Genomic DNA, 25,661 nt, shown 5'->3' with positions numbered 1-25,661 from the left:
CGTTATATCGTGTTGAATCCTAGAGGGCAAAAACTGACATTTAATCTTATTTGTTTAAATCTTCAAATAGTATACTTGAGGTATTTAATTAGCACTGTAGACATTCAGTTTTGTAAAAAGAGTACATTTAATAATTAATTTTTAAATACCCTAGTCGTGGTATTTATTCTTTAAATACTATAGCATTAATGTCTACAATTAATGTTTCATTAAATTCAGAAGGCGCAATCGATTTAGTTTGATCGATTCAACCCTTGAGATCGCATAATTACAGCATTTAATGAGCAACATAATCATTTCTAAAATATAGTATCACTTTTATACCGTAAACAAGGATTACTAATATGAGAAGGTCACGAATAAATTGTATCCAAATCTTTCGTTTTAGGAACTGGCATTGTAGGAGTACATTTTCCATACTTTTTCTATATTCTATTTCTTTATGACGATTACTACCAAGAAAGGTATGCACTTTATCTAATTGCCTTTCGCATAACTCAATCTTTGTAGTGACAAGGTAATACTGACGATGGAATAATGCTTTCTTTGCCATATTTAAGTACACTTGACCAATTAATTTTGCCGTTAATATATAATTAGACGTATAATCGTCAATCGCATCATCTTGCCAAATGTTTATAGCTAATTCTAAGTACTCTAAAGCCATTTTATTATAACCTTGTTCGAGCCAAGTCGCACCAATTTCGCGATAACACATTGCAACCTGTGATCTATCACCATCTATACAATTTATTGATATATCCAAAGCATCCGTAAAATATCGTAGTGCTTGTTTGTAACGTTTTAAATCTCTCATAGTCAACCCAATATCATGATATGTCAAAGCCAATAATGTATGACCTGGATCTAATACTTTCGAACGACATCTAAGACAGCTTTCAATATAATGTACGGCTTGATCGTGTTTAAACTGTTTACGTGAGACTACCCAACAATTATAATAGCTTTGCGCAACTTGAAGGAGATCATCTTCCTGACAATCTAGTTTGATTTGGAGTGAAATTTCATAATTTTCCATAGCATTACAAAAATTATTTAGACATACATAATTATGGCCTATATTATCATAAATTGGGCACAAATTGAGACTATCGTCACCATATCTCTTAATAGAAATTTGTAAGCTTTTTTGGTGATAACTTATTGAGTCATTATATTGATGTCGTAGAGAATTAATTGAGGCAATAGCTTCATAAGTTTTCACTATATCGAAATAATCATGGCTTGATATATCCATATCACAAGATTTTTTTAAATAATCCATAGCATCTTCATATTGATGTTGTTCCTTCAATGCTATGCCTATTTCATAACATATTGCAGCAGTGTGTGATTTATCAGAATCTTTAGTATGATTTTGTCGAATACTCAACGCTCGCTCCAGAATATCAATTGCTTCTTTATATTCTCCCCTTAAAATGATTAATTGACCAATTTTTAAACAATAATCCGATATTAACAAATTATCATCGCTTAGTGCATTCTCTGCTATACCAAGTGATTTTTGATGATAATTCAAAGCCTGTTCGTTCATACCAAGATCGAAAGTTGTTAAACCAAGTTGATAATAAGTTTCGGCCATTGTAACATTATAGTAATCCAATTCTTGGCTTCGTATTTCAAGAGCTAGCTCTAAAGCATGTAATGATTGTTGTAAATCTTTCATTTGTCTATATACTTTACCAAGATGATAATAAATAGAAGCTATAAATAAATTTCGTTGACCAAAGTGATCAATACTTAGCTTCAATGCTTCTTTAAGATGTATCAATGATTTAGAATAATGATGTAACATACTATTAACTCGACTGCTTTCAACATGTGCTGCAATTAAAGTTAAAATGCAGTTACTAGTAGCTTTCCATTCTTGGGTAATTATTAGCAACACTTGTTTATGATGATCTAAGGCTTGCTGTAGTTTTCCTTGTAAAGTCATACTTCGACCGAGCTCTAAATGATCCATAGCAACATGACAATGCATTGGTCCAAATTCTTCTTCATCAAGATTGAGACTATACCGTAGGTAAGAAACACTCTTCTTAAATTTATTATTCAATCCATATACAATTCCCAATTGGTAAGAAATATCTGCAGCTCGTAGCGGTGTCGTTGAAAACAAATCGTCAGTTTCCATAGCTTGATGGAAATTCTTTTCTGCAATGTCGTAATTTTCAAGTAAAGTGTTAATAACGCCCATGTCGTAAAATAAGTAAACCTGAAGGTTTTGAACATCGATATCATGGTTATCATTACTATCTTTGCTAATCATTCCTAATGCTGCGGCTAAGATATTAATAGCATCCTTCATGTTACCTAGCATAAATTCAACCTTGCTAGCAATTCTACATAGTTTGCAATAACCTATTAAGCACCTATTTGAAATATTACGATGGGATGCATTATTGAGTTGTTTCAATTCTAGCAATTTAGCTGTATTAGCTAAATGGATGAACATTTTTGTATTTTTGTACTCTTTAAATTCATAAAATAGACGACATATTTTAACAACTACTTCAATCCTTATATCTATTAAAGCATCATATTGGCAACTATACTTTAAACAATTCATGGCATACTTGGCGAACGATTTAATTTCTTTACTCTTTTCATAGTTATCGCTATAAAAATTTAATTTTTGATTAAATAATTGCAATAATCGTAGTAAAATTGTTTCACTTTTGCTTTCTTGATGCGCTTTTTCTCTTACAAACAATTGAAACCACGGATGGATTGACCAACAATTATTTTTAATTCTGGTCACTAACTTGTATTGTTGCATTATAATCATAACAACATCCCAATGGGTATTTTGATCAAGTAGATAGGACTCATAATAATCTTGCACAAGTTGGATTGGAACATTTTCCAATGATAGATATCCAACTACTGCAATAATTTCACTTGCTTGTGGCACTTCTTGGATAAACTCATCTAAATTTAAATTCCAAGCTGTCAAGACGATATATTTCACGGTCTCGTATCGTTTATTAGCTTTAGTTAATAATAATTTTTTAATACTTGTTACTGGATTCCATGATTTAGTTAAGGATGTACAAATAGAGTTGGTATAATCCATCATTGTTGTCTTCTTGGCTTGTACATAACCCGTTGTAAGTGTTAACGCAATAGGTACATTAAGTAAATTTTCAGCAATTTTATTGCAGCTATACGTAGCAACTTGTTGCATTGATGATTGCAGAAAATCGACAGCTTGTTCAGTTGAGAAGATACCAACTTGTACGTTAGATTTCCAATTTCGTCGGCATGAAACCATTATGGCATGGCCATGAGAAGTCGTTTTAGGAATGTAATTTTCTATCATATCAGTATCGTTCACTCGATTGTAAATCAATAACCATGAGCCACAAATATCCTTTTCTAAAACATCTTGAATTAAACATTTGATAATAGAGGCATAACCTTCATCGGCTTTGACCTTGGACACGCAACAATTTCTAAAATCTTCGATAAACTCGATACAATTACAATCAGATTTTAATAAATTTCGAAGTTTAGTGATAGCTTTGTCATTGAAAGCATGTGAATAAACAATCCTTTTAGCTAATGCAATCATATCATGTTGTAATGTTAATTCATTGTCTGCTTGTAGCCAGTAAATGACGTTATAGTCATGCTTATACTTCATAGCATATTGAATTGCTAGTGTTGACTTACCAATGCCGTAAGGTATCGCCACATCTTGAGGGATAATTGCACATCGACCAGTATTATGCAACGCTTTCGATATTGCTGTAATTAATTGTGGACGATCAATGAGTAAAGGTGGAGGCGATGGAAATAGTTGAATTGTATGACTACTTTCGTTTAATAAGCGTAGCGGCGACGAAGCACAAGACCGATCTATATTATTCAAATCGGTCATACTGGTAGAATTTAGTGAACGATTAACAATAAATGACCTATCTAATATTGCCTTAACCATATCATTAATGGATTTTGTACCAGCTAATGCTTGAAGTTTAGTAACATAGTCAATCAATTCCTTTTCATAAGGTTTAATATGTGCCATAAGTGTTAATAATTCATAGATCAATTTACATAATGGTAGTAATAAATTTTGTTCATCGCTGTGTTGTTTGACGATAAGATCAGCATAGCATTTCAGGCCAAATGTATGATGATTGAAATTGCTACACTTACCAGCATAGACTAACGATTTAAAATCTTCATTATCGATCGATTTAATGATATGAGCGAAATTATCAATAATGACATAAAACATGAGATTATCTAATTTCATTGGATTATTCCATAATGATTGACATATCTTATCGAAAAAATGAGCATCTCTATTGGTAAGGATCATTCGGCAATCATTATTAAGATGATGAACATCTTTTGCTAATGTATTGCTTGATTTTTGATCGTGGCCTCCATATTGGTTAATCTCTAATTGAAGCAATTGCAATTCAGCATATAATAATAAAGGGGGTAGATCCGATTGATTATCATCCAGGTCTAGTAATAGTTTGCCAATTTTATCACTAGTATCTTTAACATGTTGGTAGACTACATTTCGGCTGTCATCTTTTGCTGTTAACTTCATCAAGTGTGCATTATTCGCTATCAATTGTCGGACAATTTTGATTAACTTAGCCAAGTAAATATCAGGTAATTGATGATAGAATTTGGAGAGCGTAGCTTGTACTAAAGTTTCGATGACTTGCCACGAGATATGATGAAGAGAGCTCAAACAAGCAAGAATTTTATCAGCAAGTGTGTCATTTCCTACTGCGGCAGCTTGTTGTAAATTTGAAATATAAAGATTAATCACACGATTGTTGGCCATATCACACGTCTCAATTACTTTTTCGATCCTTGCTGTACTATAATGGAAGGAGAGAAAGGTTAAGTTTAATTATCGCTTGACTATTTAGCGTGAAAGTTGTCTAGCGTTGTACCAGTATTAATCTATACATGATTATAGTTAAGAGAGCGTTCGCAAAAGATAGGTTGTCAACGATCATCAATTCACATTGGTTGGCTTTCAATTTATGAACGAATTTAGGCCAATACTGTATTACGGAATAGTAAAGTAGTTGTACGATGCAACAATTACAATTTAATGATCGATTGAGTCAAGAAAATATCCTGTATTAACAAGGCAGCAGTACAGTTCGGTATGCTGAGATATAGTGTTACTATCGATTTAGTTTTATTTCTGGAAATTTTGTCGATCAACAAAGTGGCAGTACACTATAGTAGGGTCTATTACTCTTGATCCAGTACTGTTATTCATGAAAATATCCTAGATCAATAACATAATCCATTACAGAATATCATTATATAGTAGTAGTATGGAAGGACTGTGAAGTGAAAATGTCAATTGTAGTAGCAGATACTGTATGATATATGGCATCAATCGATCACATTTAATCATTGATGGTTGTACGATTTCAAAGTTATTTAGGAAATATCATTGATTATAATTAACAACGCAGTAGCTCAGTACGTGCGATATTACTACATTGCTATAGTGATTTTGGGGGGTTATAAGTGTATTACTACTACTGATCCAGTATTAGTGTCGAAAATTATCCTTGATCAGCAGACATGTACATTATAATAGATTAATTACTAAATTGATGACACGATTTAGTATTACATGATAAACTTGATAGTAAACTACAGTATAATACAATTTTCATTCAAAATAAACTATTGATGCCGCATTTCCACGCTTCGAGAAATTGTAATAAAATTTAAATGGATTCAACAAAGCATTTTGCACCAAGAAGGTGATCGTATCCCCATTAATCAAGGACGATGTGTACATCCTGCATGGATCACGTTACCATCTTGATCGTTCAGGGAAATACCCTGGATCAATGGCTGATAACAAAATCCAAAGCTAGGCTAACAGTCCACTGAGTACAGTTTTCTACTCGCTATCATCCATCATAACAGCAACAACAGCGAACAGCATAGTACAATGTTGAAACTAAACTATCGCAATTACTAATGCAGTATTACCACACCTGCAAATGGTGACCAAATTTTCAAAATGTTATTGTGGGAAAATAACCTAATGACTCATAACATCATCATGTTGATCGTTCAGGAAGATACCCTCGATCAACGACCATCAATAATAACTACGACACTAGACTATCAGTACTGATAATCCCTCATCACTAACTATCGATCTCATTGATCCATTACGATTATTTGACCTATCGGGTAATGTAAAAATTGGATAATGATCGCAGCTTGTGTACAATTAATCTCTAATTTAGCTGATATTTACAATCATCAATCCTATACTGTGATGTAGCAGGATCATGCTGTTTCCTCCATTTCATGCACACAAATAACAAACAACGTTAGCTCCATGGCCACTGGCATGGCAGTTTACCTCATCCATTCGTCAGTTGATGTTTACAGTACGTCAAAATTTCAGCAATTTGTTGTGGTTACACGCACACCAACTCCATCTTAACACATCTCGATATCAATCCACATGGTTATCTGTTTCAACCCTCGATATTTCAAGGTTAAAGCACAGCAATCTAGGATGAGAAAGTTGCTCCAATAAGCCGATCAAATTCAATACTGTCCTAACCAAACTATTCGCCAATAAGTTTAAAAAATAAATAGATGGCCGATGATGATTCCAACCATACGTCATCCAAATCAAGGTGTGTGAAAAGGTTACTGCGGTATCAATCTTATATTCGAGACAAGATTGATATAGAAAGAAGGCGTGTAAAGTAGCGTTTGCGTAGCTGTAGTATGTATTGCCGTGCTGAAGGTGAAGGTTAGTTTTTGCCTGCCTAGCGTCCAGTTGATGAAATCATTTCTGGACTGGATTAGACTGCATTACTAGGCAGTGTTACAGCACTCCCCTTCTCCAATCGGCTGAGCAAGAAAATGACGTCATCTTAGTCTGCATGCACAAATTGTCCATTGATCTCATCGTGGACAGCAACACCATTGTAATGCTATACAAATACCTTCTGGCAGGCCTTAGCGCAGAGCAGTATACTGACTACAAAGTCGAAGTGAACTAAAAGGTAAATCCTCCAAGGTTGGTTAGGCTGTAAAATAATTCTTTTTACTGATGATTTGGCGTTGATTTACTTTGGAAATGACAGCAGATCAACTCGATTTGCTGCCATCAAGTTCATTGACTTGCCAAATCCATTCTTAAGCCTGCGCAGATTGGCCTAAAAACTTTGCTAGAGCGCAGCCGCTGAGGTTCAGACAACCAGACGTTCAGACGTAAACCTTGACGCATATTTAATAATATTGATTTGATATTCATTTACTGTAGGCCTAGGTACAGAGCAGTATACTGACTACCAAGTCGAAGAAAGCTAAAAGGCAAATCCTCCAAGGTTGGTTAGGCTGTAAAATAATTCTTTTTACTCATGATTTGGCGTTGATTTACTTTGGAAATGACAGCAGATCCACTCGATTTGCTGCCATCAAGTTCATTGACTTACCAAATCCATTCTTAAGCCTGCGCAGATTGGCCTAAAAACTTTGCTAGAACGCAGCCGCTGAGGTTCAGACAACCAGACGTTCAGACGTAAACCTTGACGAATATTTAATAATATTGATTTGAAATTCATCTACTTTGGATAGAAATTATCAAGGATCAACTTGCAATTGCTGTGGTTAAGTTAATTGAGTTGCTAAATCAATCATTCAAATTTACTTTCTTCTGCACAAGGATTAATGTAGTGTATAGTAGACCGGAACAGACACTTACAGTTGCTGATGTACAGACCTTGCTGCAAGCCAAATCCAGGAGTATTGACTTGGTATTCGCTTTGGACGGACATCACAAACGATCAACTTAAAAATTGCTGCGATTAAGTTTTTAGTTGAGTAAAATTTACTTTATACTGCATCAGTACTAGTGTACAGTATACGGACTAGGATACAGCACTTGGCCAATATTCAGATTTCTGGTAGAAGCCTACACAAGTACAGTACTATTAACTGATTTTCACACCTCCGCTGCAAGACAAATCCGGGAGCGCTGATTGTGCATGAACTTCGGATAGAAGTGAATAGACACCAAGGATCAACTTGAACTGCTGCGATTAAGTGAGTGGAGTTGCCAACAAAGTTATCAAGAGGATGACACATACAAATTGATGCCTTTTCATGCCATTATAAGAACGTACTTTGATGATGGAACCGACTACTAGTCAGAATGATGACGATCAATTAGCTAATAGTAAGAGAACCCTTTCTCGCATAAATGGACTTGTCAACGAAATGACTATGCAACAAATCATTGATAAATTAAAACAACTTGACGTTAGTACCAAGTAAGTAATGCACTAGTTACATATCAACACTAGAGATTATCGTAGGCAATGGATAGCCAGTTGTAACTTTCGGATACTCTAATAAATGAAAAAATAATCTGGTTAAAAGCTCTAAATCTGCGTTATCACTTTCTGTATGAAGATTTGCTATGTTGCAAATACTTATAATCGCATCAATACATAGAAATACTGTACGTAAACTTATATATTACACTGTAAATGTTCTATCCCTATCAGTAGCTGCCACAGTAGCTGCAATCTGTATTTTGAATTTGTAGAATGCTTGTATCTGATCTAAGATATAAGGTATTGAAACCGTTTTTGCAAAAATTATTAAAAAAGCTTTATTCTATTTCGAACTATGCCTAACCAACATCAGCGGCGAAGATAATGTATTGAAGCAAAGGCTAAAGGGCGTCATGAGAGAAAAAGTTTACAAAAACAGCAATATCAAATCCAGCAAATTTAGCACTGATTATTATTGTGTCATTGATTTCGAAGCAACTTGCGAGGAAGTTAATCCACGAAAGTATAAGCATGAAATAATTGAATTTCCCGCCTTGATGGTGAATGCTCGAACTCTAGCCGTGGAAAGCCAATTTCATTTCTATTGTAGACCTGTCATGAATCCAAAGTTAAGCAGCTTTTGTACAAAACTGACTGGAATTGACCAGGTTAGATGACGTGATCCTGCTCTAGAGTCTCATATACTTTGTACTCGTGGGAGAATAACTCAGTTCATATAATCCTGTGATAGTTTTCCGCCTATGCTGATTGCTGATTGCATCATCAGGCCTAGTGCAACCCTGCATTGCTACTTATTAATTGTCAATTGAAGAAAAATTGCTACTATATATTTAAATATACCGACATTAGTTCTCATATACTGTGCTTGTAAATCCTGTAAACATTTAGAACAGGTGTTACGAAGCCAGTACGCCATATGAAAAAATGGTCGTTTTAGGTGCTACTTACAGTAAATGACAGCACAACATACAAAAGAGTGAACCATTTATACTGTGCGTGAAGAGAGTTAGCCTTCATAATAAATAGTTAATATAGTGATAACAAAATTAAGCTGGCTATTGCTCTACAATACCCTCTTGACCGTACAGTACTACCGCAATTTCAGCCATAATCATGCCAAGACTTCACATTCAATATTGTATATTTTATCCATCAGGCAATTTTCTGCTATTGCTTTGTTGATCACAGATGATATAGTGTACGTAATAATACAACTAAATTTTTATCCATGGCCTGTATTGCTTGAATATTAGAAAACAATCGACTCTGCAGATGCCTTTAAAGTTGTCTTCCAAAATTTTCAAAAATGGTTGGAAGATGTCTTAGGAGAAAGTACCTTCGTGGTTGTAACCGACGGGTAGGACTTTATTTATTAATAATTTTTTACAATGACGATTTTCAGCATTATTTCAACATTTTCTTGCTGCTGGAAATAAATGCGTAAGCGTTTTCAATTGAAAGTACTGGTATTTATAATTATTTTCTAGCCCCTTTGATATAACTCGATTCTTGACGATACAATGTAAAGTTGATAAAATTCCTATGCCTTATTGGGCTTCAAATTGGACAAATTTAAAGCGAACCTTCAAGGCTTTCTATAAATTATCAGGGCAGCGGTTTCCAACTTTGCAAGATATGTTAGGAGCATTAAAAATCCCGCATGATGGACGTTTGCATAGTGGAATAGACGACGCAAAAAATATTGCCAAAATATTATGCCAGTTAATACGAGACGGATGTCAAGTTAAACCAAATGAAATCTTAGCTAACTATAGCTAATAGGAGACTATGAAATTAGTGTAACACTTGGCATTAATATTTTGTAGTATTTTGTATTTTTCATGTAACCATGCAGTGAATCTGGCTACGTGTTTTTAACACAATATTGATTGATGTACTCATAGAGAGCAGCTGCTGTGAAATTTATTCTTAAATTAAGCAAAAATATTATAATCTTGAGAACTTCCAGCTACGATGAAGTTTTGATGGCTATCAAAGTGCCTTGTACATACAGTAAAGCTATCCCGCATTTGGACACTTTTGCTACTTGATTGCCGTAACGTTAATTTTATTGTATCTATAATTTAAAATTGAAATTATCAGTAGTTAACTTTAACTTATGTGCAGATAGTATTGAACCTCAATTGATCGTAAGCAGTTTGCTAAATATAGCTAGTTAGCCATTTAAGATCAGCGCTGATGGTAATGTGTTCTTATTGGTAGTGAATCACTATTAAGATAATCTCTACTAAATACGGAAAGTTCAATGGTAAAGTATTTATTTCATCATTCGTTCAATAAAATTTATTGTCGATATTGGTCGGTAAAGATAACTGCGTACTATTTAAATTATGTATTTTATTTTGTACTATTATTTTTGGCTATCTGACAAATATATTTGAATGATTTAACTACACGTATAATAAACAATTCGTGTTATTTAAGTGCTGTATCTAACATGAAAACCAGAGAGGCATATTTATTTTGTATTATTATTTTGGCTATCTGACAAACATTTTTGAATGATTTAACTACACGTACTAATAAACAATTCCTGTTATGCAAGTGCTGTATCTAAAATGAAAACCGGAGAGGCAGAGGTTTACGGCATTTTGTAGTAAAAATTGGAATAACTTATAGCGATGGATAGTTTTATATAATATTCATTTAATATCTAAAATGAAAACCGGAGAGGCAGGGGCTTACGGCATTTTGTAGTAAAAATTGGAATAGCTTATAGCGATGGATGGTTTATATAATTTTCATTTAATATGCACTGGAGTGATTCAGTAGAACATTTATAGTGTATATTGTGCTGTATGTGATTCATTGTCATTAGGAAAGTAGAAATACATCACAGTGGCCATGCCAGTGATTATTATCAAAGATTACAACTATAATTAATTAATTTACGTACTTATACAGTGATGGTGCTGAGAGAATGAATTTATCAACTGCCTGCATATACGCGAGCTAGAAAACTGATTGCATAATTAGAAAGTTAAAATTTCCGGTAAAGATATATATTTTATGTAATTAAATTTTAATGAGGCCAGTTTCTTAGTCATTCCAACAGACAAGAATAAAACTAGTTACTGATGACGAATCATAGTTAATTGGATATCCAAAATGCAGTTCTCAATCTATGGTAAAATTGTACCAGAACGAAACACCAAGAAGGTGCTACTGTAAAGTAACAGTGCAAGACTGTAAGTTCTGTAACAGCCTCCTCCCCTCTGATCCACGTTACTACAGAACTCTTCTTAATTAAATCCTACGGCTCTTTCTTGTATCACTTTGTAGTAGAAAGGCTGAAAGCAGTTCTTAATGAAATAAATTGGGATTTACTGTCGACAATAACCTTGATTCGTGGTTTCGAGGCTAGACAACATACATACAGTTTCCATGTGCGCGTACAAATAAAAAAGAAACTCCAGTACATATACTGTATATCACCGTTAGTACAAACATGGCTGAAACATTAGAATAATTCACTTTATTGCACAACAGCGATCGATAATTAATAGTTGAAGTTTCACCATAATGAGAAAGAGCAAAAGTATAAGGTGCATCAAATGTATGTAATAATATGTCTTTCTACTTATAGACTGAGACGCGAGAGAGAGCTGTTTCAGAGAAGAGAACTGTACTACTCTAAGTCCGTCAGATACGGTTCTAGTTGCATTGCGTTATTCTTACCGTTGTGTAGCATTATCATCATGATTGATATTAGTGTACCTGATTAAGTAGATCAGTAGGCAATAATATTGCAATGTACACTATACAGTAGAGTGCACAGTACAATAAAATATTAGTGTAAATTATAAATTTATTTTGATGCCACTTGTAGTATTTCTTCTTCTTCTACCGACATCTTATAAGCAATACTGTTTTATATCTTCCCACAGATGAGGAAATTGACTTTGAATGACATCGGCTGTTCCAGAATCCATATCCCTCATATCAAAGCCAGGCGCGACCGTTTCACTAATGAAACTATAATCGTAGTCCCCTTCTTCTAAATACATGGCCTTCCAGTATCCAGCTTTCACCAATACTTGCGGCCTCTGGCCACGAGCGATATCATTTCCAAGTACGTGTTTTTCCATTTTGCCATTTTCATCGATGCAAAGAATACAAAGTGGTGATCCGCAGTGAAAGAAATGGATTGCATTAGTATGTAATCTTAAAAATCGAGTCATAGGCCGTTCCTTGGTGTGCAAAATGTAAACGCATGAGGAAATACTCCTCTGACATCCTTCTTTTTGAGTATCAATGACGCCGTCGTCTCGAAAAGTTTCCTTGAAGAACGACCCTTGTTGATGAGGTATTAGCTGTAGCGTTTGTATGATTTCATCAGCAGTTAAAGGCATGATTGGAATCGTTGAGCAAGTCAATTCTATTTCACCCTTCACAAATTCAAATAATAATTTGTAGTAGCAGTAGCAGTGAAATAGAGAAGCAAGTGGGCAGCCAGCAAGGTTAAGCGATACATCCTATAGGTTGATTTCCTACAGTGCTGAGTACTGTACTCAAAAATCGAGAATTTCACCGGTCACACTGATCATGATCTATTTGTATTTTACTCCTTTGGAGATAAAAATGAACTCAAAGTATAAAATATCTATTGCCAAATTGCATCTCAGATGGTAGATAAAGGTCTCAAATTCTCAATTCTAAGCTAAAATTGGCTGTGAAATAAGTTCTAGCTGGTCAAAGTAGGACCGTTATTACCCCAGAAAGGCGCCATTTACAGTATTTTCTTGATGCGTCTTTTACAGTCGATTCCAAGTACTGTACTGTACTGTACTATAGTACTGTATGTAAGAAGCGAGCCAGTTAGGGTTACAGTGCAGTGCAGTAAGTGCTCGAGTAAAATTAAAAGCACCTTGCATTGCAGATACATGAACTCATATACGAAGCTAAAATTAGCTGTGAAATAAGTTCTAGCTGGTCAAAGTAGGACCGTTATTACCCCAGAAAGGCGCCATTTACAGTATTTTCTTGATGCGTCTTTTACAGTCGATTCCAAGTACTGTACTGTACTGTACTATAGTACTGTATGTAAGAAGCGAGCCAGTTAGGGTTACAGTGCAGTGCAGTAAGTGCTCGAGTAAAATTAAAAGCACCTTGCATTGCAGATACATGAACTCATATACGAAGCTAAAATTAGCTGTGAAATAAGTTCTAGCTGGTCAAAGTAGGACCGTTATTACCCCAGAAAGGCGCCATTTACAGTATTTTCTTGATGCGTCTTTTGCAGTCGATTCACAGTCCAGCACAGTACTGTACTGTACTTTACTGTACCTAAGAAGCGAGCCCATACAGTACAGTAAGTGCTCGAGTAAAATGAAAAGCACCTTGCAATGCAGATACTTGAACTTATTGACTATCTTCTGCTATATTGATTGTGTCGATGAAGTAACGAATTCCTATTATTTGTTGGAAAAGGAAGAGTAAATTACAAATGTACAGTACAGTACTGGACGCTGTATTGTACACTTGTTTAGCATATTGCATGTTCTTGGAGTTCAAAATTAATAATAATAATTACTAGATTGCACCTGCACTTTGTGCTGGGGTTTACCCATATCATTTATCATTGATTGATTAAATCCAGTACTGCATAATATACTGTACTGTACAGTATAAGTGCCTGTACTGTACTGTACACTGCACAGTATCATCAAAATCGATCTTTTGCCAATGCGCATCAGGTGCAAAATCCGAACAAATTATTTGAATAGATGGTAAGGATTGGAGTTCAGCTCAATAATAAAGAACTACAGTACAGTAAAATCATCCGTGTGCAGAATTTCAGCTCATCTTATCAATTTATGTACATTTAAATTAGATATTTACATAAAGCGTCTTCTTTGCAATAGACTGATACCAAATTTGTCTAATTTGGTGTTGAAATTGTGTTTTCATATCACTTCAATCGTCGTCGATTTTTTATGAGACACCCTCAGTGATACTCTAATAAAGTACAAGTTGTCCCAGAACTTTTTCCCGATAAATTTTAAAAACCCAAAATTGAAATTTTTGTCGATTTTCAATGAAATGTATATCACTCGATATCCTCGATAGGCCCTCTGATAGCAGGTCTTTACACTGGGGATGAATCTGGAGGGGCAAAAGCGTGTTCTACTGTCTGTACTCAATTGACTTGGTAAAGAAAGAAGTTCCGAGATGCTTTCTACAGTGCACAGTACTATGTACTGTACTGCACTAGACGTGCGCCGTCATCTTCCGGTTGATTCCAGAACCATCTGACCAGAGGATTCCTGATGCGCTTGACGTCACCGATAGAGTGTAACAGTACGTTCCGTTACGATCCGGACTGTACCAGATCCGTTATAAGTACTGAAAGGGGAAAATCAAGTACAAGAAGAGAACCAGGTTGGTCCATTGTGGACTTGTGGTGCATTGATTTGGCTTGAAATTGCTCAACACAGCGTATGCAAAATTAGTTGAAAGTGCAATCATCTAGGCCAATTTGGATGAGGTTAGCATCAGTGGTAAGCTAATTGCCTTTGGCATCAATTGACTAACGCTGTTCTGTATGTGTTTTTCCTATCTTGTGTCGGTGACTTGGTGTACAAGGTGAACTGGCCGATGTTGTAATCGTCTCCATACATGCAATCACCCAACGATAGAAATAACCCTCGGACACCGACTGGTGGTTACAATTTTAATCTATCGCCTGATGGAAGCTCACATAAACAACTCAAGGCAACATTTATTACTCCCATCTATTTGCGCGATTTCTGGGATCAATTACGCCAAAATTGTGTTAAGCTAGAAAATGTGGTTATTGATCGCTTGAAATGCTTCGCTACGGTCAAAGTGAAAAATCTTGCTTATGAAAAAGTAGTTTTGATTCGGTATACATTGAACGATTGGCGTACCTATCAAGATTTACCTGCTTATCACTTAAAGGATTCAAATCGGGGCTATGCGGATACTTTTGCTTTTGAATTCAATGTTCCTGATGAAGAAGAAATTCGTCAAGTACAATTTGCTATTGCCTTCCGTTGTGCTGGACAAGAATTTTGGGACAACAATCACAACCGCAATTATTGCCTGCAGTGTATTCCTATTCAAGACGGCCATTTATTCAACAATTTAGTGCACAATGCGTAAAACTTTAAATGACATGAACTGTACTAAAATTGTCTGGTATATTGCTTTCTGCAATGGCTTATCCTATATGCAATCAACCAAATAAACAATTGGCACTTTAATGATCTATAATTGAGTGACAAATCCAAGCATCACACGATACCGTCTTTTACAAAGCGATGTAGCACAGATATTGTCAATACTACTGTATACATCAGTTGGCAAACTAAACTAACTACTGTATTCATCGAATTCATAATGAATTGCATACAGTACTATTAAAGTAAAGGTAAGCAGCAGCTGTAATGATGGAATTCAATTGCAATGTCAATACGATATGAGTATGATCAGCGTAAGACGGTCAAAGACCCAATCAATGCATTAGAAGAATACTCTACCAATAGCAACCAAGGCACATAGTACCCTAAGTTGCCCTCCAAATACCATTCCTTTTGGAAGATTAACTTGACTATTTTCAGTCGATAACCTAGAGTATGGTAGGTCCTGAAGGTTTTTTTTATCAAAATATTTAATCAATAATAAGGCACCATGCATAATAATAATGAAATTAATGTGAAAGCATAGCTCTCTATCCCTAATGTTTGAGATTGCAGTGATAATATACTATAATAGGCATTCTAAGATGCTCATGAATGAAAATTGATGCGGAATATAAGTTAGAAGGGCTATTTGTTATGTTGTCAAATCTTAAAACTTCAATTCTCTATCTACCATATGTTAAAGTTGACAATCTTACCTATATATTTAAATAGTTCGGTGTTAAAAATACCTCAGAAGATTGTAAGTACGTCTTATAAACTAAAATAGGCTACTTATTTTGTAGATTGCATTCTCTTTCATAGAGAATATTCTATTATACGAATAGATTCTGCTGTTTTGTCCCATTTATGTACCATTTTTTCACTGCTACGAAAAAAATTGACATGGTATTAAGTAAGTACAATATCGTTATCATATTTATCATCAAAAGATCCAATGAAAGGCATTTTATTTATTCAGTATGTCAAAATTATTCTGTAATGATGTCACTTAAAGTGTGGAAACCTGGTGCAAACGTGATAAAGATTGAATTGATGTGAATAAAATTCGTACATTGTAATTATTTTCAATATTCCTGAATTTTTTTTCTGTAAACGATATAGTAAACGTTCATTGAAAAGGGAGTTGCTACGCTGCGGATATAATTATGCGTAATGCAGAACATTAAAGTAGATAACTAATATTTGTTATTAAAGGTGACTTAACATTTTTATACAATTCACTTCTAATTTCACTATTTATTCGATCATGCATAGATTGATGACTGATCTTTCAAAGCAATTGACGTAAGATCGCTAATATCTGCATTAAAAAATAAAAGCAACTATTTTAATTTGGCCATGATTTCTCGAATAATTTTAGGACGGTTTATTGAGTAAGATTTCACAGATTGTCGTTCAAATCGAACTAAATGATAGCGATAATCAATTGAATTAATTATCTTGATCAATATACTGTAGAAGTGAGTAATATCATCAAGGGCTATTAATTATTAATTAAAATAAGATGGAGTCACGTAAAAAGGATTATTAATTGCTATTAACTTTAATCAAGCCTATTCTGTCAGTGCATTTGTTGACTTTTATCCTCCAATGGATTGTTCGAATGAGCAATTAACGGTACTTGCAGTATTGCAAATATTCGGACATTCAATACAATAGTTATTTCATTGTCGGAGATTTAACAAGTCTTACATGCTATTGGTAATAGTATTGATAGTAAGATAATGCCACAGTTATCCTGACTTCAATAACATCGCAAAGACATTGTTAATCCTATCCTAGCAACATAGCTTGCCTATATTGAATCAATTTCCATAACTTTACATGGCGTGTGTGCAGTACATAAATTGAGGGTAGAGTAGCAATCATATCATAACAATTTACATCTATATACGTATGAATTATAGCCTATGAAATAATGGTACCATAGTCAATTAATCAGCAGCCTTTGATGAAGTAGTACACTACACAACAAGGTGATTTCGATTTTATTAGCATTATTGTGACATTTTAATAATAGTGACTAAACCGCTAAAAAATTTTAACCCGCGTTCGTACTGGCGTAAATCAATGCACTCCTTTTTAACTGTTAGTAGTCTATTGAACAATGCTGTAATAGATCATTGCTGATGGAAAAAAATCTTTAAAAATAATAAACGACAGCTACAAGTATCAAATTTTATTTAGTACGGTTCATATTTGATATAAAGCAAAGTGCACTTTACATACGTATATTCAATTTTCAGGATATATTGTCAATTCGATGCAATAATTGAAATTTTAATTTCTTCAAGATAGCAAGATCATTCATCAATCAAATTTACATTAATAATGAAATGCATCATTCTATTATTTAAATAAAATTATTATCACATAGTGATTGTCGCATATCTTACAATATACTATGCTGTACTATTCTGTAGTAACAAATCAGCGACAAGGCAAGTAAAGTGAGTCAATTTAGAAAGAACGTGGTAAAATTACTTTTAGTTAGGTTTGCAAAACAGAAATTTACTGTAAGTTCCAAACTATGGAAATATATATATATAAAATATATGAGAGCATCACTGACGCCGTATAGAAACTAGCATCATGTAACACATCCAAAAATCATAAGCTGGTGATAATACGAGTATGTATTGACTGCTCCAATTTTAGATACTGTATATCTTATTTCAGAGTTAGGTGCAGATTCGTTTTAATTGATACAGAAAATTTAATATCATCTAAATTACTTACGCAGAATCATCAATTTGATAAAGAGGTGATACAAAAATAGTTGGTATGCTCTTTAGAAATATCCTTTGGTTGGAAATATCTCGCTCCAATAAAATTTCCGAATCTTACTACTTTGTATCGATTTTGATAAATGTTGATATTTTAGCAAAATGTCCAATAAATAACCCAAACACTTTTTGCCTTTCCCTTATGCATCTTATTAGAGTGTACGCGTACTCTATCAGTCAACTGGATAATTTAAAATCTTTCGACAAGCCTGCTGAACATACTGCTGCTGTTTATAATACATTTTGACGGCACCTCGTAAAATGACGTACGTTGCACCACCCTGTAAAAGATAAATCAATCAATCTATCAATTGCTATAGTCAGTTTGAGTGCAAGAATTAAAGGGAATTATTCTATCTACTAAGTGTACGGTATATCAAATCATGACTTGAATATGCTATAATATTGTGGCTGAGTGTATAGTAAAAGAAAATTGAATGATATTACATCGACTGTACTCCATTTACCATTAAGGCTTTTTGCCAATTTGAGAGAGAATAATTTCCGTAGAATAGGTTACCGCAGGTGACGGCAATAGTTGGTAAAGCTAATGCTCCACATATTATCCTTGATAACGATGACAAATCTGTGCTATGAGTAGGTTCCGCTGGAACTCGTTGTGGTCGGTCTTCCGGTGTTGCAACACTATATTTATGCGATGTTTGTCGAATCCAGCGCAAGCATCGGTCTTCCCATGCAACGGTTTTATACAAAACTAAAATTAGTGGTATAGCAGGAAGTCCAATTACCAATGGCAGTCGATCCGATTTTTCTATCAAATTCCAGCCGTCATTATGTCCTAAAACTTGGACCATTGTTACAGCACCGTAAGATACAGCAGACCAATAGAGGCTGCCTAATAATATGGTCACGGTAATGTAAGGTGAAAGAGCATCCGTCACTTTTTCACCAGCATCAAGTAATTTCATTAAAAATCCTCTTTGTGGATAAGCGATGATGTATTCAATACCACATTGTGGGCAAGAAACCGCAAAATCGGCAACTCCATTTTGTTTTTCGTCAATCCAACGTTGCAAACAAGCCTGATGGACCCATGCAGAAGTTCCTTTACAATTGCAAGGATGAGTCCATTCAGCTTCTAAATCATCATCTTCGTCTCCGAAGCATATCCAACACGTTCTTTTTATAATCTCACTAAAGTTGATCAAAAGGAGCCAATATGAGTGAAATTGTTTAAGTCATCCACTATACTGTATTGGCTGCTGCAGTATACGGCCTTCTACCGTACAGCATAGCACTAGTAGTATAACGCAAAAGAGCATGATAGGTATTGATTAAGCAGAATACGATTCTCTCTCTGATATTACATATCTACCCATGACACATGATCATGGATGCTAGATGCTTTTCATCCAATTATTGCTCCATATTGCTCATGGTAAAATGTAGGTGTAGGTTGACGTACGATATAACAAGCAAATTATTCACACGAATACGCCAAATCAGCATTGGTTACTTTTTATTTGTACTATACGTTAGCAAGATACTATTCAAGCAGTGTTCAGCGTTAAGCAAATTCCATCATGACTCGATGTTTGCAAAATTGACCGTAATCCTAAACTACTGTCAGTTGTGTTCATATTCAAAAAATTGCAGTACCTCAATCTTCGGTAGATCATTATCCTAGTGTTGATGCAGCATAACTACTCCGTTGTGCATTAATAATATTCAAGCTGTACTATAGTGTAGATCGGTCATGAATGTACTGTAGATACAAGCACATCAGCATACTGTCGATTTTCGTACACTTGGCTATCATTTGGTAAACAGACGGATCTTTAGTATTGTAGGCCATTTATGTACATTGTACAGCATGATGATTAGTGGTATAGTAAAGGCTATGCTTGCTTTAGCGACGACTACTATCCTATTGATAGGATCGTTTGCTGATCAAGTGTATGTATCTAAAACTTGAAGATTTCAGTTGGTACTGTTTTTTATCATTCCGTTGTGCAACATCGGATTTGATACAGTATGCAAAGGTTGTATGCTGTATAGGTATACTGTACTGTAGTGCAGTAAGTACAGTATCAAATAATTAATTATTAAAAGTAAGCGTATGTTTAATGTGCAACGCTAAAACACAGGTCACGGAATGAGCATTTACTTTCCTCATTGGACATACGAATTACGAGAGAAGATTAATTAGTATGATGCAATCAAGCAGGAGATGAATGATATGACTATAGTAGTGGTAAAACTTGATCTATTCAGAGGCCTTAATAGATGAAAATATCAAGAGATCCCGTAAGGGTACCTACTACTGTCTATCTTGTCAAGTTTGGTTGATGAACAATATACAGTACAGCAATTTCAACTCATGCACTCCATGATGACAAAAGATACGAGTATTTAACTTCAGTATGTTGTATTGTACAGTTTCTAGTTCAACGACAGCGAAAGCAGTGAATCCTGTCCATTTTTCAATTGCTGTTTAGTGTAAAATGAAATCCACAGTACTGTAATCGCCGAACTAATATTACCCAGTCATCATTTTATGATTGGCACCCATTGAAGATTCAATGCTTAGGAAAGTAATGATGATTTGGAGGAGACTATAACATTGGCAGACTAAGCTTCTTCTTCTTCATCATCATGATGCAAGCATATTGACATAGTGTCCACTGTCCAGATGTGAGTTACAATCCTCTTAGTGGAGAGTTTGCTCTTGTTTTCACATTATTGACTTAGCCATATCGATCGATATCCATACTTTGATTCCTAATGATTGTCTTGAATCTATTCCCTCGTACATGATATGTATGCAAGTGGATTAGAACGACTACAACTTGAACTCGATCATGATGCGAGTGTGGAAAACGGCCATGCCCTATTTCCGTCGCTGCACTCGACACTGTACATCACTGCCTATTACAGTACAAATAGCAAACTATACAGTACAGTCCGCTTGGTTTCATGGTACTGTAAACTACTGTAGTGAAATGGAATAACTGAAGAAATCCCATCCAAGTTTTTCAAAATCATACAGTTCAACATGGGCAAATGTTACCTTTTTCTGGGCCTGGAAAGAGACATTTTCTATCGCATAGGTTGTAATTGGCTTGTCCGAAATAAGAAACACCAAGATGATTGCAAGTCACTATATCAATTCTAGAATCCACGTGAAGGTGATTGGGTTAAGACGAGTTGGCAAAGAGGAACAACGACTTGCGACCAAAGTCAATCACCAGTCAGTATACGAGCAGTCTCTTTATTGACTGGACTGGACAGTGTACAGTATAGTCAATTGGACGGTTTTAGGCTATGCAGTGCGCAGTCTCAACCAACACGTGACGTCACTTCACACTACAGTACATACTGTACTGTACTATACTGTACATTACTGTACATACTGTAGACGGTACTGTACTGTACTGTAGAAGATCCGGCCGGAACGTCTCTCACATCCAAATACGATCCTCCCAATCTCCCTCCATCGTTAATGGAGCAGAAAACGTGCTGTGCAATCAGCCTCCCCATTGCACTAAAAGTCTGCTCAATGTCCAAGTTTTTTCTTCATTTTTAGGCTGGGGAAGAAGAGAATTGACTGTAGCCCCGCCAATAGACCCAACCACTGGAATAATAGCGCTGAAAATATTGATTTACCTTCTCTACTTGACTCCTTGAAAGACGGACTACTTATAGCCATCAAAACGAGACTCCTTATATGAAGAATCACTTTCCAAGTTTTGAACCTTGAATTCATGTTGGCGTATTGAAGGCTACAAACTAGGCAGATGATACTTCAAATAAAGTCTCATGTTTTCATTGCTAACGGTAGTATTGTTGAAAAATACAAGTCGACAATCCAGCGGCCTACTGTAGTACATACTGTACCATGCTTGTAGGTCGATGCACTTATTCACAATTACCTTTAGTGGACAACATTAGTAAAGTCGAAAGTTTTTGCAGTGTTCAGTCTTGATACGAGTAAGCTTGTGAACGTAATTTTGGGCCCATGGCTAGAATAGTAAGGAAATGAGACAGCCTTTAATATCAAGTACAAGTTCAAGTAGTGAGAAAAATTGATCCCCCAAAATCGCGCGTTATTGTACTGTTCTACTGCTGGTAACCTTTAAAATACTTTTAAAAACTCATGTGCGCCATGATATTGCATTTTGTCCACTTTTTCGACTGAATATTTTAACACACGCTATATATGCGCTAGATATTTACAAACCAACAAGAATGAGCTTGTAATAACTCTTGTATACGTGTATTCTAGTTAGTTCGATGCTGAAATGTTCATCTTAGAGAAGATTGCCTACACAATTCTCCAAAACTACTTTTCTTACGTCCATACTCGTATGCTGAATTGCTGATATAAAGAGCTTAACAAATTTCAGACGGTATCCAATCATGGAAACAACCGGATTTACCTTTGCAAGACTAACAGAATCAATCAACACGCCGCGAGTATAGTACTGTAAAAGCATACTGTCAATTTTTAGTTTTACATTTCGCAGTCGTGGTAAGTCGATACTGGAATCCGGCTGAATTTAAAGACGACGGTCAGATTTTCACAGTGACTGTACGCATATTTGTAGAGACCTCTTCAGTCGAGCATCAGCAATACTCATTCCGAGTATGCAGTAGTACAATTGGAAATAATGAAGGTGCACTTTAACTCACATCCATTCTGCCTGATAGCCGCTGTCGTGGATTCTTAATAATCAATAAAAGTACAACGTTGAAGACATCTTAACCATATTCCTCGGGTTTGTAAGGAATTTTAGTTTTACTTGCTTCGCTCTGGCGAAATTGCTACCAGCTAAAATGCCTTTACTCTGCGTTTGCGTTAACCTCGATGTTTTGTGGCAGTGCACTCAATTTGTGGTACCTGCACCATAATTGATATCGCGCATCAGGTTGCTTCTATTGATTCATTTTTTGATGACTAGAGAGTAGAGATACATATTTTGGTGGGACGAAATCTAGAACTAACTAACTAACTAACTATAATCACATCGATGCCACTGTAAGAAACTCCAACAAGTAATACTGGTATACTGTATGAGTACTGTTAAGCTTTATGTAGCTTAATTACAATACAAAAACACTGCCATCTAAGAGTACTGAAGAAACGTAGTTTTAGCAAGCAGTCTGATGGTAAATCCATTGGGATAATTTTTCCAATAGCTTAATTACGAATATACCAATCAATCAGTTAGGCACTTGAATAGAGTTTAGTAATGTCGATGGCCTGGCTATGGATATCGATTTACCCATTTCAGAAAGGCTTGAAGGCTGCGCGATTTCGACTCCGAGTCATATCACAGAGAAATAACTTGGCTACTGTAGTAGTGGCTAATCAGACGTTAGCAGCAATTAGTTCTGTGCAGGTATTCTAGTTCACTGTACATTGACTCTTTGAATGATTCACTTTCGTACTCTCAGCTCATCTTGCTCATCCATAAAAACCTGTCTCTTACTAAATGTTTTATACCAACTCTTTATCAGACCATAAGCTACATTACCTCAACTACCTGTGCTATTATTCATGTATACGATTGAATCGATTTTGTAGCAGAATACTGCAGTAAATTTGGACCCTTTAAAGATTCAATCGACATGCAATAAGCACAAGTGTTGTATTGGCGCTTATGATTTAGTTCTAAAATGAGCAGCTTAAGCCATCATCAAGAATAGATATAGCGGTTTCCTAACTTGCTGCATCATGGTTGAAAATTAGACAGTTGAGAGATTACTCTATCTAATATGATGACAACCATTGCATGCTTGTGTAACAATCAATGAAGCAATGAGAGCTACAGTATACAGGTAAGAAGAAACTGCTTCACTTATCAATGAACTATAGTCTAAGAGAAGCTTTACAATCCTACTTTGCTACGCTACAACCTGTTGTGATAGACTTGTAACGTTGTAGGCATTAGGGCAAATAAACTGCATAGCTGCCTAACTGATATGATCATCGTATAATACCAATACCGCAGTTGTATTGCCACATTGGCTAGTAATTTAGTAATACTCATACGTCTATAATATCTAGTGTATATCGATCACTTGTGGGAAGGCTACTCGGAATAAAGAGTGGACTGCACACTTCCGAACCTTTCTCAGATCGACGACACTCAGTTATGTTCAGGTTAAAGATTGGAATAAGATTGTGGCAATGATCTTACAATGTTACAAGTATACGTACGTATACATGTACTTTATTGTCATTATCAATGACTTTAAAATTCATAAAGTCGTGCAATACAAATTTCTAGTCATTGTACTAGGCCTATCATTTGCAAGAGATTGATGATGAGCTTATTTGTAAAAGCTTCAGCTTATCAGTGGTCTCCTGTATGCAGGAGAACATTTCTATTCGAATCCTACGACACAGTCCTAGTCTAGAATAGCTATACGTGAATTGATTGCTATCATGAATAGAATCATTTATTGGCTAATGTTAGTTGATAATTGAAGTAAAAGACCAGATAGTTAGTCGTTCAAGTTCTCGTATACTGTGTATGCTAATACACGTAGTCGGGTACAGTCATTCATGAAACAGTACCTATTACTGCACAACGGTACATCCTTTCCCTTCTTTTAGTAGTCTGTGCTGTACAGTATATAAAAAATTGGATGAATGTCTCGCAGTAAAATACGTATCCGATTATAGGAAAGTAGTGGCAAGAAAGATAATTTACAAGGTGAAGATGGACGACTATTTGCAGCTTCTTGGAGTCAACTGTTAGCAGAACAAAACGCTCCCTTTCTGCTTTCGATATCGGCCTATGACGATGCTTTAATATCACTTTCACTTACGCCTATTGTTGACAATGAAGAACATCACGGGTTGACGAAAACAACAGTACAGTATAAAGGTGCAGTTTGCTAAGCAGCGAGTGCACGTTGTTGTGCGATGTATTACAGTTTACGACGAGAGAAAGGAGTACTGTAGAATAAGCGATGTATGGCTGCTTGCTAAGCAAAGAAAGGAGTACTATAGAATATGCGATGTATGGCTGCTTGCTAAGCAGCGAGTGCACGTTGTTGTGCGATGTATTACAGTTTACGACGAGAGAAAGGAGTACTGTAGAATAAGCGATGTATGGCTGCTTGCTAAGCAAAGAAAGGAGTACTATAGAATATGCGATGTATGGCTGCTTGCTAAGCAGCAAGTGCACGTTGTTATGCGATGTATTACAGTTTACGCTGGATGAATGGAGCTGCATGGACTAAGTGATATCGATCATGGTACATTATTCAAGGCAACATTCAGTTGAAGTGTTGTGATTTGAACAACGAAAGGAGAAGATAGCATTAGATGAGTTATTGTGCTATTGAATGAAGAAGAATAATTG

General features: G+C 35.4%; 5 protein-coding genes across 5 annotated transcripts; 2 read left to right on the top strand and 3 right to left on the bottom strand.

The window, feature by feature from the left end:
- Positions 1-277: 277 nt before the first annotated feature.
- TRIADDRAFT_58539 (uncharacterized protein) lies at positions 278-7,829 on the bottom strand (the record flags this gene model as incomplete). Its single annotated transcript, XM_002114535.1, has 4 exons — positions 278-4,868; positions 6,016-6,020; positions 7,488-7,579; positions 7,775-7,829. 4 exons carry the CDS (start codon positions 7,827-7,829, stop codon positions 278-280), a joined length of 4,743 nt encoding a protein of 1,580 aa, XP_002114571.1.
- Positions 7,830-8,184: 355 nt separating this feature from the next.
- On the top strand, positions 8,185-10,130 carry TRIADDRAFT_28382 (uncharacterized protein; the record flags this gene model as incomplete). The annotated part of the gene is made up of 4 exons (XM_002114705.1): positions 8,185-8,324; positions 8,704-8,998; positions 9,605-9,708; positions 9,839-10,130. The coding sequence occupies 4 exons, from the start codon at positions 8,185-8,187 to the stop codon at positions 10,128-10,130; spliced, it is 831 nt and encodes a 276-aa protein (XP_002114741.1).
- A 2,096-nt stretch (positions 10,131-12,226) lies between these two features.
- TRIADDRAFT_58537 (uncharacterized protein) lies at positions 12,227-12,724 on the bottom strand (the record flags this gene model as incomplete). Its single annotated transcript, XM_002114534.1, has 1 exon — positions 12,227-12,724. One exon carries the CDS (start codon positions 12,722-12,724, stop codon positions 12,227-12,229), a length of 498 nt encoding a protein of 165 aa, XP_002114570.1.
- Positions 12,725-14,990: 2,266 nt separating this feature from the next.
- TRIADDRAFT_58536 (uncharacterized protein) lies at positions 14,991-15,497 on the top strand (the record flags this gene model as incomplete). The annotated part of the gene is made up of 1 exon (XM_002114704.1): positions 14,991-15,497. One exon carries the CDS (start codon positions 14,991-14,993, stop codon positions 15,495-15,497), a length of 507 nt encoding a protein of 168 aa, XP_002114740.1.
- Positions 15,498-18,497: 3,000 nt separating this feature from the next.
- On the bottom strand, positions 18,498-19,964 carry TRIADDRAFT_58535 (uncharacterized protein; the record flags this gene model as incomplete). Its single annotated transcript, XM_002114533.1, has 3 exons — positions 18,498-18,605; positions 18,792-19,479; positions 19,945-19,964. The coding sequence occupies 3 exons, from the start codon at positions 19,962-19,964 to the stop codon at positions 18,498-18,500; spliced, it is 816 nt and encodes a 271-aa protein (XP_002114569.1).
- Between the last annotated feature and the right edge of the window lie 5,697 nt (positions 19,965-25,661).

Source organism: Trichoplax adhaerens, genomic scaffold (assembly GCF_000150275.1).
Source record: "Trichoplax adhaerens TRIADscaffold_8 genomic scaffold, whole genome shotgun sequence".
Taxonomy (NCBI): Eukaryota; Metazoa; Placozoa; class Uniplacotomia; order Trichoplacea; family Trichoplacidae; genus Trichoplax; species Trichoplax adhaerens.
Note: the sequence above shows the minus strand (reverse complement) of the source record. Positions and strands in the feature narration are given on the sequence as shown.